This window comes from Vespa mandarinia, chromosome 1, assembly GCF_050613455.1.
Source record: "Vespa mandarinia isolate Hongniang chromosome 1, ASM5061345v1, whole genome shotgun sequence".
Classification (NCBI taxonomy): Eukaryota; Metazoa; Arthropoda; class Insecta; order Hymenoptera; family Vespidae; genus Vespa; species Vespa mandarinia.
The window spans coordinates 16,444,432-16,457,193 of NC_140810.1; the positions used below are offsets into that span (position 1 = coordinate 16,444,432).

Below are 12,762 nucleotides of genomic sequence, written 5' to 3' on the forward strand. Positions count from 1 at the left end.
CACACATGTAATCAATGAATGGATTCTAATGCATTTCCAGAGTTAAAGCAGATTAAGATGAAGCAATTCGCAGGTTGCTTTTAGTCAAGCGATCAAAAAACAATCATATTGTAACATAGAGAAAGATCGAAAAACGGAGAAAGTAGAGTCAAGAGTGTACTGATTGTTAGACGAAGAAAGAGAGAAAAGGAGATGGTGGCAGTAGTGTAGTATGCTGGTGGTAGTGGGTTGGTGGTGGTGGTGGTGTTTGCCCTGACCGACTGGTTATTCTATATACCTAACTAGTACGCCTTCGGACTCTGCTAGCTTTCCGTGTGTTACGGGAAGGGTGCGTGTCGGTCACGATTAACATATGCCATTCCGTAGCGGGAATTTTGTCTCCAGCCTACGGATAGTAGAGGTAAAGCTTTATGATAAGAGAATAAAAAGACAAGAGGAAAGAACAGACGGCATGCTTTCCTCAAACAATGTTCACGCAAAGTGGTAATAACGCGCGCGCGAGACACGCGACTCGAGTAAATCAAGAGAGTAGTACGAACAAAAGTTGTGACCCCACGCTCGGCTAGTGTTCCTTATACTTTTTCACCTATTTTAAAGGCAAGCAGCTTGGAGACTGTCGTTTTTTTAACCTAAATTCAATCATTCATATCGTACGATAAAATCGCATTCGATGTCGATATCGATGCTGATGTCAATGCCGGTACCGGTGTCGCCGGTATTTTATCGAACTCGGCTTCCCTATTCGAAGAAGAAGGAGAAAAAGAGAGGGCAAAAGTGCGCTCGCGCGAGTATTCTTCTTTCTCTCTCTTTCTTTCCATGCCGTTTTTTTGACAGCTAAAAATACAATTTTTGATGGACCAACCGACCGAGTGAGCGACTATTTCGGTGACGATGAAAACGCAATTCGTCTACCTACGCATTTTCGTTTTCTATCTTTCTTGTTATTATCCTTACTTTAATTTCACTTCGAAAAGAAAACACTATTCTTTCATTGGCATGCCATCATTTAGGCGCTACTCGTCTCTTTTGCTATTTTGTAGATACTATATTTACTCAAATAGTCGAACGACCGTACCGGTTGAGATTAAGGAACATGTTGTTTATACTCTGTGAATTTTGAGTAACGCTTAAAATTTTCTATGAATGTTCTTTTACAGAAATCATGACGACCGATGATTTTAATTTATTTCATAAATAAATGTTCGTCGATCAAGTTTTAAAACACATTTTATTACAAATACGTAACAAATGTTTTTTCGATTGATAATTCGCACGCTTTTTTTTTTTTATCATTGTGTCGCTGCATAGATTTTATTATTTCTTTTTTTTTCTTCTTTTTTAATAATTAATAGAAGCAGTAAAATATTCATTTTTTTTTTTTTTATTCAAAGCTAAAAAAAGAACAGAAGAATTAACAAAGAAATATCGTTTGCTTCTGATTGATTTTTCAATGAAATAAATAAATTTTTAAGAGAGAGAAGTGCTTTTTATTAAAGCATAGTAAATATTGTCAATTTTGTATCTAATGACTTATTATATACAGTCTATAATTACTATATTTAATATCTAATTTCTTTTATGTTTGTTATATAATCTAGCTTGTATTAAAGTATTTTTAATAAAAATTTCTACTTACAGAGAAAATTTGTTTTGAGCATACTATTTTGGCTACTATTATATTTCTCTTACCAACATTAGATTTCCTCATTAAATTTGGGATTAATCATTATTTAAATTTAGATCAACTAGCAGCATCACTTTTCTTTAATTGTTTTTAGCTTGACTATAAATGCATGTTTGTCTTTATGAAATTTAATTACAAATTAATATTATTTTTGAAATAATATTTAAAGAGTAAGCAAGTACGATTTCTAAAAGTATTTTCTCAATGTATTAGATAACTTTATATTTGTATGTATTATTTGTTTTAGTATATATCTCATTTGATCTAGATAGATACTTCACATCATTTTCTTTTAATATAATCTCTCAGTTAATGTTTAGAAGTAATTATTGTTATTTCTTAAAATGATTAATTTCTTCTTATTTTTTTGTTATTTTATTTAATCCTCATTTCATTGAAAGTTTAGTATTTACTATAAATATTTTTAAAACTCAAATTTTTTTTAACAGTAAAATTATATATATTTATTAGAAAAATAAGAAATGATAAATATAGTGATGAAAATATCAATTATTGTTAAATATGTATTCTTTTTTTGAATATTTTTACAGATACTTCAATATGTCTCATCACTTTGTTACTGTATGTGTAGTATGTGTGTTGTGTGCTGCACATACTCCATGCTCAGCACACATTGACTTCAAAATGGCAGATGCAATCTCCTATGACATTGCAAATCATGAAAATATACCTCATTCTAAGAACCAAATATTAACGTCTGAATTAAGATCAAAGCAATTAATGCAACTTAAAAATCACTTAAAGGTAAAAGCAAATACATTGGATCAAGTAAAAGATGACATTAAAAAATACATTGATACTCAAGAAATTAATAACATTAAACATGTAATTACTAAAGTTGTGCCAATCGCTGTTGATAAATCTTATTCTGAAAAGAGAGTTTTGGAAAAAAAAAAGATTATTAAAGATAATCAAAAACCACATAAGAATGACACAAATATATTATTGAAAAACGATTTGGAAGTTTTAGAAAGACTTGGACAAATTGAATTAATGATTCATGAAAAACAAGGATTCACATATTTTAGTAATGATCATACTAAAGATTCTAGGCTTAGAAAAAGAAGAAGTACAGATGTTAATGAAAAATACTTCATGAAAAAAATTTTTGAATCCTATGGTGATGGCAAAAGTATGACAATGGAGGGTTTTGAAAAGCTGTTAAGAAAATTAGGTTTATTAACACTTTTGACTGATATCTCTAAACTAGAGGGTCATAACATGGGAATTAATCGATCCGAAAATCAATTAGGCAAGTATTACAAAAAAATGCAAGTTACAATAATTACATAAAAAAATAGAAAACATGATAGGGAATAGTAGTTTTTTGAGTAACCCTTGGTCAGCTAGTTTCAAGATTAAGTTGGGTATTCATTTTAATTAATTGTCAATAGCTATGACAATAAACCTGTCCATCATAATAATAATGTAGTTTGAATGGCCACCTAAATATGACTATAATTTGGTATGTACTTTATATATATATAATCTATTGATGATAACAATGATCTTGATTAAGCTTACAAATGCTTATTTCATGATGATTTGGTTTAATAATTTGAATATATGTCCAATTGACCTAATAAGTCATTTATTGATTTCATTGACCTGCCCGTTAGATCTTTGCCGAAATGTATTCACAGTAAGTCATAAATTGAACTACATAACTGAAACTATAAAATAGCAAATAATTATGACTAAAATATTTTTAAAATAATATAAGCAAATGAGAGTTATTTACATACAGAATAATATTTTTTATTTGAAATATGATATACAAACGAAATTTAATGCTTTTTCTGGCATCAGCAAAGTGGTAGTAATAACATATTATATGTTTGTATAATTTCATGTTATACTGCATTTTAATCTTATTAGGTCATCCATGTTTTCCATTGTAATACTTTTTTTATTAATTTAAGAGCCTTGAGCACATGAACAATATTTTATTTTTTAATCTAATTGAAACTTTTATTGTAAAATAAAAATGTAATTATTTGCGTTATTTTATTAATTTAGTTTATTTAAAATATATTCTAGAGAGTAAAACTTCGCAACATAATGGCCTACATGATAAGAATGGAATTAATAAAGAAAGGGTAAATATACTATGATGTAAAGGATTTTTCATAAAATATAATTATAGTGTATGTACTTGACACCTCTGGAGATATTATACTGTATAAAAACAACATACGATTACATTATTTCAGTGCTTAAGTGGTAAAGAGTTGCTAAATACGGTTGCACAAGGTAGCCCATATAATACAAAAAATAATGACACAACACTACCAAGCTGGCTTTTTGAACGTGTTTGTCCAGTTCTTATTTATCAATTAGCAGGAGAATCAAGTTTAGAAAGAACTGGATGTATTCTAGTGCCAGAAAGTTACAAAACTGTTACAGATGATATTGATTATCGTTCAGAAGAAATAACTCGTAATATGTTTCAAGGTATATAACAATATTTTCATATTACACTATCTTAGTGCTATAAGAAAATTTCTTTTAATTTTATATTTTGTGATTTTAATGTGATAGAGAAAATAATTTTTTAATATCAAATTACAAAGAATATGTTGTTTTATTTTTTAGTGTGGTTGTACTCAACGATTAGCATTTTAATTATTAGTCTTTGTGGATTGCTTGGTGTAGCAGTAATACCTGTAATGGGAAAAATTTATTATCATCAATTATTACAATTCTTAGTTGCACTTGCTGTGGGAACTTTATGTGGCGATGCTCTTATACATTTGTTACCACACGTAAGTTTTCCTTCTTGCTTAAATTAAACAAAATAATACATAATATTATTATTATTTATAATAAATTGGTAATTATAATATAAAAATTAAAAAATTATTGAAATCGTTTATTAGGCCATGATGTCACCAATGGCACATAATCATGATCACGGTCAGGCTCATGAAAGTCATTTTATAACAAATCACGAAGAACTACATAATCTAAATATGTGGAAGGGTTTTATAGCTATGATTGGTCTAGTATTGTTCTTTTTTACTGAGAAAGCTTTAACAGTGTTAGCGGAATGGAGAAAACATCGTCAACGTCGTAACAAAGTAAATATAATACTTATATAATACATAATACTTATAACAAAGTTTTTTAGTAATAGTTATAGCAAAATGTTAAGAACACCTATATATAATGGAGTGTATATATATCGAATATAAAATGCAAATAAAAAATCTATTTTCAGTTACCATCACGTGTGAGAGTTATGAGAGAATCTGATGGTCCTAACAGTAATGTTGTTGGCGAAAAACTTTGTAAACATAAATATTCTTCATATCCATATTGTTATGGTGAAATTACTACAGAGACGCAAGGCATGTTGTCTAATAATTTGAATAAAACATTAAATCATAGTTCAAATATTTCAAACAATATTTTATAAGAAATTCTGTTATAGATAATCATCATAATCGACAACATAAGCAAGATAAACCACCTGTTATCGATGAAGAAAAACCATTAACAGCAAACTGTAATTCTGTATCAAAAATGATGACAAGTGATATTGAGAAAAAAACAACTGATGATTGGAGGTTGGATGATTCCATTGTAAATAATGCAAAAAAAACTACAGATGGTGCTGATATACCTTTAAATGAATCTGAAAGTTATACTGTTATCATACGCGAGCATGAAACTAAACATCATGGCCATACACATTCTCATGGTAAGATATATTCAGTTGAAATAAATTTTAATATCTTTATATTGTAACTATATTTTGATGTAAACGTCTTTATTCTGTAATAGATCAATATGTGTATTATTTAAGGTCATGTACATTCTGCACCAGAATCAATGTCAAGTGTTGCTTGGATGGTAGTGATGGGAGATGGCCTACATAATTTTACGGATGGCATGGCCATAGGTGCAGCTTTTGCAGCAAACATAGCAGGTGGATTTTCTACAGCTATTGCTGTTTTTTGTCATGAGTTACCTCACGAATTAGGTAAATTGAAATAAAAATTAAACAAATATAGGTATAAAAAAATATTCTAAACAATAATAAAAATAATAATATAAATTTTATGAACAGGTGATTTTGCAGTATTGTTAAAAGCAGGTATGAGTGCTAAACAAGCAGTTTTTTATAATCTTTTGTCATCGGTACTATGCTTATTTGGTATGATAGTTGGTGTGTTATTGGGCAGTACACCAGCAGCAACCAGTTGGATATTTTCTGCTGCTGCTGGTATGTTTATATATATAGCTTTAGTAGATATGGTAAGTACTTAAATAATATTATAATATTTTCTTAAAGACAAATTTTACTCATTGTTATAATAATTCCAGATACCAGAGTTATCTTCGAGTCATTCTGCAGAGCGCAGTTCACACTGGCAATGCATGTTACAAGCATTAGGATTATCATTGGGTCTTGGTATCATGCTAATTATTGCACTTTATGAACATGATCTTAAACATATATTTAATGATTAAATTATATATATATCGGAAGTATTTTTGAAAAATGGTAAGTTGCCAATATTTCTTATGTTTAATAAAAATTTTTATATTTTTTTACCTTTGCAGCACATTTACCAATGAAGTTCGTTATTTATAATAAAGGAGTCTTATATTGATAACTATGAAACTATATATAAGATAATACAGAAGGTATAAAGATATCAAGATAAATACTGCAGCACTAAGAGAATAACCGAATAACTAGAAAAATTAATTTAAACACAACGACAATATTTGAAGTATACTTACAAGATCAAGTATTCAGAGTATACTTCTGATTATTGAAATACTGTTCTTACAGAGAATGTATTGATAAAACCTTATTTTCAGTAATTAGATAAAGAACTTTATAATATATTACCTAGTTCTTTTATCTGTTACTTTAATATTACATAAAGTGATTGTATATAATTGCTGCTATAAATTACATGATACATTCGCTTATGTGTTGAAAAATATCGCGTGTTTAAATTAATATTAAGTGTATAATATTAAATGAAAGTTGCCTTAGAATTAAAACTTGCCACTGTTATTATGAATAGACTGCAAGCATATATAAAAAATATTAATGTTAAAGTAATTATTCATTAAACATTAAACACATTTTAGATTTATTTGTGAACACTTTTTATTACAAAATTCATTTTCATTCAATTCACTGCTTTTTTTATTTAAGAAATTTGTTATTATCAATAAAAAAAATATATTTGGCAAATATTGTCAAAAGAATTAGGCGATATATTTAATTTGTTTCATATATATGTTGAATATCTATCGACGTGCATTATTTTATATACTTTAAAATCTTGATAATTTTTATAATTATATCTATTATAAGTAATTTATAGAAACCTATAGCAGCAATTACATAAAAATATTTAGTTAAGATGGCTTCCATTATTTTGTAAGTAATCTGATACTTAAATCAGAAGTTAGTTTAAACATTTATAAAATAAGATAGATATTTAAAGATTGCTTATAAATTAAAATAAGTTATAATTTAATTAATGCTTTTTAAATCAATAGATTATTCGATATTATATAAATTTCTATTTTTTAAGAAATTATCTTTTCTACGTATTAATTATACAGAGACAAATAGACACAATTGCAATTGTATTTACTTATAGTATCATAGTAACACTGGATATTTATCATCATGCCTATCTTTGCACTTCAATAAAAATATTCAGATGTTCCATGTAAAATTTATATACTTAAAGATTCCTAATTTAATATGTTTGCATTATGTATACTTATCAAATGATATTTAAAAATAGAATTAATTCTATTATGAACATACATAAAATCCAAACAAAATAGAATTCCATTATGCAGTTGATTTTAATATAATATTTTTACATATATTCATAATTAAAAAATCATTTATCTATTCAATTCCAATGTAATCATTTTCATTTATATGTATTTCAGTATCGGGAAATGATATTATTGCACTGGTGCTCATATATATCATTATTAATATATTTCTTATTCTTATGTATAAGATTGTTCTAATAAATAAAAATAAAACTGGCTTTAGCCATAATAGATTATCAGTGATACAGACAATTAAGTATGAGAATTGTAGCATAAATAATCGAATTAAATAATGATGAAATAAATAAATAAAAATGTTTTAGAAGAATTTTTACTTTGTGAAGGTATCAATCTAAATCACATTTATTTATTAAGTTTTGTACAAATGTACCAGAGGAAAAAACTGTGAATTACTGTATCAGAAAATATATAGCATTATTGTTTATCTATCTTCATACAGAGCAAAAGTTATGATACTGAAAATATAATATTTTGATAGATTCATGTTATATCTGAATTTCATAAAGAACAGAATTTTATATGTACTCACATTAATCGTATATTAAGAATTGATTATCTACCTTTATATAGAAATAAGAAAAGAGAAGAAAGCTAGCTATGATAATTTATATCTGCAGGTGATTAATTATCTGAAACAATAAAAAAGCCTGTAGCAATAAATATAAACATTTAAAGATAAACTTAATATATCTTATTGTGTACATGATATTTTACTTTAAAAATATACCTTTTTGTTAGTTTGATAACTTTAAATAACCCACCAATAAAAATAGAAAAATCTTTCAATCACTTTCAATATGAGATTAATTGAAAGTTAACGTTATTATGCAAATTTTACTTAAATTCGAGAGGGTATAAATGTGCCACAATGTCATTTTATAATTATCATTAGTAGATATATAATTAAATATATAACTATTATAAAGTTATACTTAAAATTTCAATGATACACATGTATAACGTATATATTTCTCACTTATGTTTACTACTTATTTATAAACATGTATACCATTGAAAAATATCGTAAATTACATGTATTTATCAACACTGTAAGGTTTAGCAATTAAATAAATTTAAGCACATATTGTATGCGGTCATAATTGCTGTGATACTACCTTTATGTATAGTACTATTTGTATGTGAAATATGCATGTGTGTGAACTTATGTCTTTGTATTTCTCTTTCAAGTATGATTTTTACTAATATTATCGGTATCATTATTTTTAAGAAATAATTTTTTATTAAATACTTAATTAACGGTATATTTAAAATATTTATTTACCAAAAATAATTCCTAATAAATTTATTATTTTGATAGTAATAGATAGTATTGATAATAAACTAAATAAGGAGAAAGAGTAGAAGTATTCAAGTATAAGTTTAATACAAAATTATTACAAGAGAGTATGTAAGTTTTATAGATAATATGTAGTATTTTTCATGCAATTGCCCTAATGATTTATATACAAACGATGATTAAATAATTTGTAATTGGGTAAATTTTCATGCGATATTATTAATAATTTGTAACATGCGCATCTTTCTTATTAAATATAAATAATTTGGTTTTCAAATCGGCATATGTATAATATATGATATACTTACATTTTGCAGATACTGTGCAAAATAAAGAAATTGATAAAATAAGGTACCTTCTATCTTTCATATCTTATAATAAAATCAAATTGATTTTATATGAAAAATAAATTAGATTTGAAATACACATTTGCAATAATTTATTATTATACTTACTAATTATATACACTTGTTAAGATTATTAATAGGAATATGTACAAACTTAGCAGTGAATATATATTACATTCACTGTTAGTAGAACAAATGATTGAAGATGAAACATAAAAGCTTATTTATTTCTATATAAATAAAATTATTATGCTGTTAATTATAAAGATTAAACCCAAATATATGCTTAATATGAATGTTATATAATACAATAATGACTACAAATTAATATAAAAACTCATGTCACATTGAAATTAGTTCATCCTTGTCACTCATTTGGGCTGATAAACTAAATGCTGTATCAGTACTAGCTTCACTGTTCAAACTTTCATTGAATGTTGGTTTCATGTGACTAGTATCATTCATTTCTCTCATTAATCCAGCCATATCATCATCTGGATCTATCTCTTGAGTTTCACCAACTACATCAATTTCCATGGATTGATTATCAATCATCGATAATTCTTGTATAGTAGATTTTTCTTCTTCAAACTATAAAGAAAAATATTCTTTATGAAAAAAATATAAATTATAATAAATACATTGCTGGAGAATGTCAATATCAATTTATAATATTATAAGCTTACTTTCATTGGTTCTAATTTACATTGTTGTGGTAAGTTCATATGAAATATACAATTGGAATCAAATATAACTGGTATAGGTTCATGACATTCAATATCAGCATGTACTGCACCACAAGCTTTAAATAAAACTTGGTGTTGATCCTGAAAAACAAAAATAAATGATTCTTTTTTTCATAATTTTATTATTATAATTATGATTTGTTAACTAAAATAAAGAATAAAATAATACCTTAAGAATATGTTTACGACAATGTTTAGCAGAAGGAAGTGTTCTTTCGCCACATTTTACACCACCTTCTGTAAATATACATTTGGATATATTTGGTGGCTTTTGCGTTGGTCCCTCTGATACCTAAAATATTTGAATTATAGTAAATTCCACAAAATATTAACACCATTGCTTTATTAGAAATATTTTATTTACCTGCGCTCGACGTTCTAAAGATTTCCTATAAAGTACAGCTTCTGTGCCACTACGTCTATGATACCGATTTAATGCTTTTAATTTTTCATATATTTTTTTCTCCCTTGCTGTTTCTTTTGGTTGATCATGTATACTACCTATATATTAATATTTCATTTAATTTCTAATCATTGTATATTTATAATCAAAATCTGAAACTTTAGGAAATTTTCCATTGTCATTTACTTACATACAGTTTCTTTTTCTTTTTTTAAACCATGTAAATATTTGCGTCTCCTCTCTCTTAATGTATATTGCAATCTCCTAAATTGATCTATGTAAAGTGACTGAAGGCGGATTAATTTTTCTCTTGCAATATAAATTACCTCCTCTGCCGTAAATATTCCAGCATGCCTTAAAAAATTAATACTAATGATTCAATAGGTAGATAGTATCTTATTCTTTGCACAAAGCAACTACTAGGAAATGATTGAAAGTAAAAAAACAGCTACAATCAGCTATAATTTTTTAAAAATTATATAAAAAAATGAATAAAGATGTTTAATATTTTATATATACATATATACACATATACACATACTGATAGGTGATGGCACAAGCTGAAGCATGCTAGCGTGCATAGTATAATATATTTTGTAAAGAGATTGATACTCAAACATACCAACATAAACTTACTTCAATGGATCTTCTTGTGGGCTATGTAAACTTTCATTATCACTGTCATCAAGACAAGCATTTTTTAAAGTATCACTTACTGTCGTAGGTTCAACATCACTATCGGAGGAGCTAGCATAATCTAAAATGTCACACCCACTTGCATTCACTCTATAAGCATCAATTTCATCTAAAAATAAAAATTCATTATTTATTATATATTGAGAGAATTCAATTTATGACCTACATACGAAAGGTTATTTCAATATGAAGGAAAAGCTTTCAAGTATATACATACTAAAAGGATCTAATGCTTTAACTTTATTTTCTTCATCTTCAGTATCCTCTGTACTTGAATCAGTTGGCTTTACATAGTGATTCAAATTTAATAGTAATATTTCAGGCGTTTGTGGTAATGAATGACGTGACGTTGATTTAATACGAGCAATTTGTGCTTTCCTTGTATGTTCTATACAGTATCTGAATTGAAATGAAATTTGAAATGAAAAAACTTCATTTCAATATTCTTCTAAATTAATAATAACCATAATACTTAGTGTTATTAGATAAAATAAACTTACGAAGTATCTCTTTTGTCAAGTTTGGGTGCTGGGTTCTGACATTTTCTCCCATTTGAATTATATATGAAAGCACATTGTTTAAAAGGAGCATTTGGATCTTCAAGAATGTGCCTTAAACAGTATGAATATCCTTCATGGCAAGGTTGTAAACATTCAAATGATGCATACAAACATTTACGTGTTTGAGTAGAAGGTTTTGAATTAATCGTTGAAAGAGTTGTAGACATTGTAGACTTTGGAATCCGAAACATAACTAGTTCTGAAATTATTTCAATTAAAAATAAATATAAATTAGATGAAATTTTAAATTAAGTTTACATTGAGTCAATAATCTCTCTAATTAATTCAAATTCTTTAATTTGAATATTGAATTGAATGTTAGCGCCATAATGCAATATAAAGATGGCGTTTAACAAATGGGTTCAATAGAACAAGATATTAAAAATGTATATACACAATTATTTCACGATATGATATATTAAATTACTGATCCTCTAAGCTATAGACGTATAACGTAAGATATACTTTTTAACGATCATTTTAATCAAAAAATGACAGTAAATGATCTTTAACAAACACACGCGTACGGAGTGAGAATTTGTCGCCATTTTGTATAAGATGTTGAATAAAATTTCACTGATCTACACATGAATATGGATAGAATGATGCGAATAAATAAATACTTTTTTACAGTGATATAGAATCACCAGTGAAACAAAAAATCGGAATACTTTCGTTTCATCATGCTTACCGTGATTTGTCACGTTAGACTTCTACACTAGAGCAAGTTGATGTCAAAAAATAATTCGGTAATTTTCCAAATCCGAAAAAATATCACTCAATAATACAAATAATCGTGTTATTCCACAAAGTGAATGACTCTTAAAAAAGACTGGATAAACTTGTTTATTACAATGTTTGTCACAACACAATAGATAATGCCTTTATGACGAGGAATTACATTCGTCTACTTGCTTACTTTCATATCGAGTTACGTCATTTCCGGAAATTTAAACTACCAAACACACGATGAAAACTACGTGATTCGTGTTTATCGTAACTTTATGGTGCATCTTAACAATAAAAACAACATAAATAATAAAGATAAAAAAAATGAATACGATAAAATACAATAAATATAATACAAAAAGCAAAGAAGAAAAAGATTATGGGAGAAAAAACGAGAACGGAGGTATGCTGTGAAGTTGGCTACTGCAATATTCC

At 26.8% G+C, this 12,762-nt stretch overlaps 2 protein-coding genes across 11 annotated transcripts; one reads left to right on the plus strand and one right to left on the minus strand.

Annotated features, from left to right (window-relative positions):
• The first annotated feature begins 54 nt into the window (after window positions 1-54).
• Window positions 55-8,422, plus strand: LOC118443740 (zinc transporter foi). 6 transcript variants are annotated; one of them, XM_085658112.1, is made up of 12 exons: window positions 55-73; window positions 2,236-2,961; window positions 3,750-3,804; window positions 3,919-4,159; window positions 4,301-4,470; window positions 4,585-4,785; window positions 4,926-5,055; window positions 5,139-5,408; window positions 5,514-5,690; window positions 5,778-5,965; window positions 6,035-6,215; window positions 6,275-8,422. In XM_085658112.1, exons 2-11 carry the CDS (start codon window positions 2,246-2,248, stop codon window positions 6,179-6,181), a joined length of 2,295 nt encoding a protein of 764 aa, XP_085514238.1. In that variant the 5' UTR covers window positions 55-73; window positions 2,236-2,245; the 3' UTR covers window positions 6,182-6,215; window positions 6,275-8,422. The 6 variants fall into 6 exon arrangements, 5 of the variants coding, with proteins under 5 accessions (XP_085514238.1, XP_085514225.1, XP_085514219.1 ...); XM_085658099.1 differs by lacking the exon at window positions 55-73 and adding an exon at window positions 121-597; XM_085658093.1 differs by lacking the exon at window positions 55-73 and adding an exon at window positions 122-400 and having other exon boundaries at window positions 6,275-8,421.
• Window positions 8,423-9,389: 967 nt separating this feature from the next.
• On the minus strand, window positions 9,390-12,586 carry dgt1 (KAT8 regulatory NSL complex subunit dim gamma-tubulin 1). 5 transcript variants are annotated; one of them, XM_035871461.2, is made up of 9 exons: window positions 11,993-12,112; window positions 11,539-11,797; window positions 11,256-11,437; window positions 10,979-11,147; window positions 10,533-10,711; window positions 10,304-10,440; window positions 10,109-10,231; window positions 9,880-10,020; window positions 9,390-9,784 (listed from the first exon to the last, which is right to left on the minus strand). In XM_035871461.2, the coding sequence occupies exons 2-9, from the start codon at window positions 11,787-11,789 to the stop codon at window positions 9,536-9,538; spliced, it is 1,431 nt and encodes a 476-aa protein (XP_035727354.1). In that variant the 5' UTR covers window positions 11,790-11,797; window positions 11,993-12,112; the 3' UTR covers window positions 9,390-9,535. The 5 variants fall into 5 exon arrangements, with proteins under 5 accessions (XP_035727354.1, XP_085519560.1, XP_035727353.1 ...); XM_085663434.1 differs by having other exon boundaries at window positions 12,064-12,085; XM_035871460.2 differs by lacking the exon at window positions 11,993-12,112 and adding an exon at window positions 12,290-12,585 and having other exon boundaries at window positions 9,392-9,784.
• Between the last annotated feature and the right edge of the window lie 176 nt (window positions 12,587-12,762).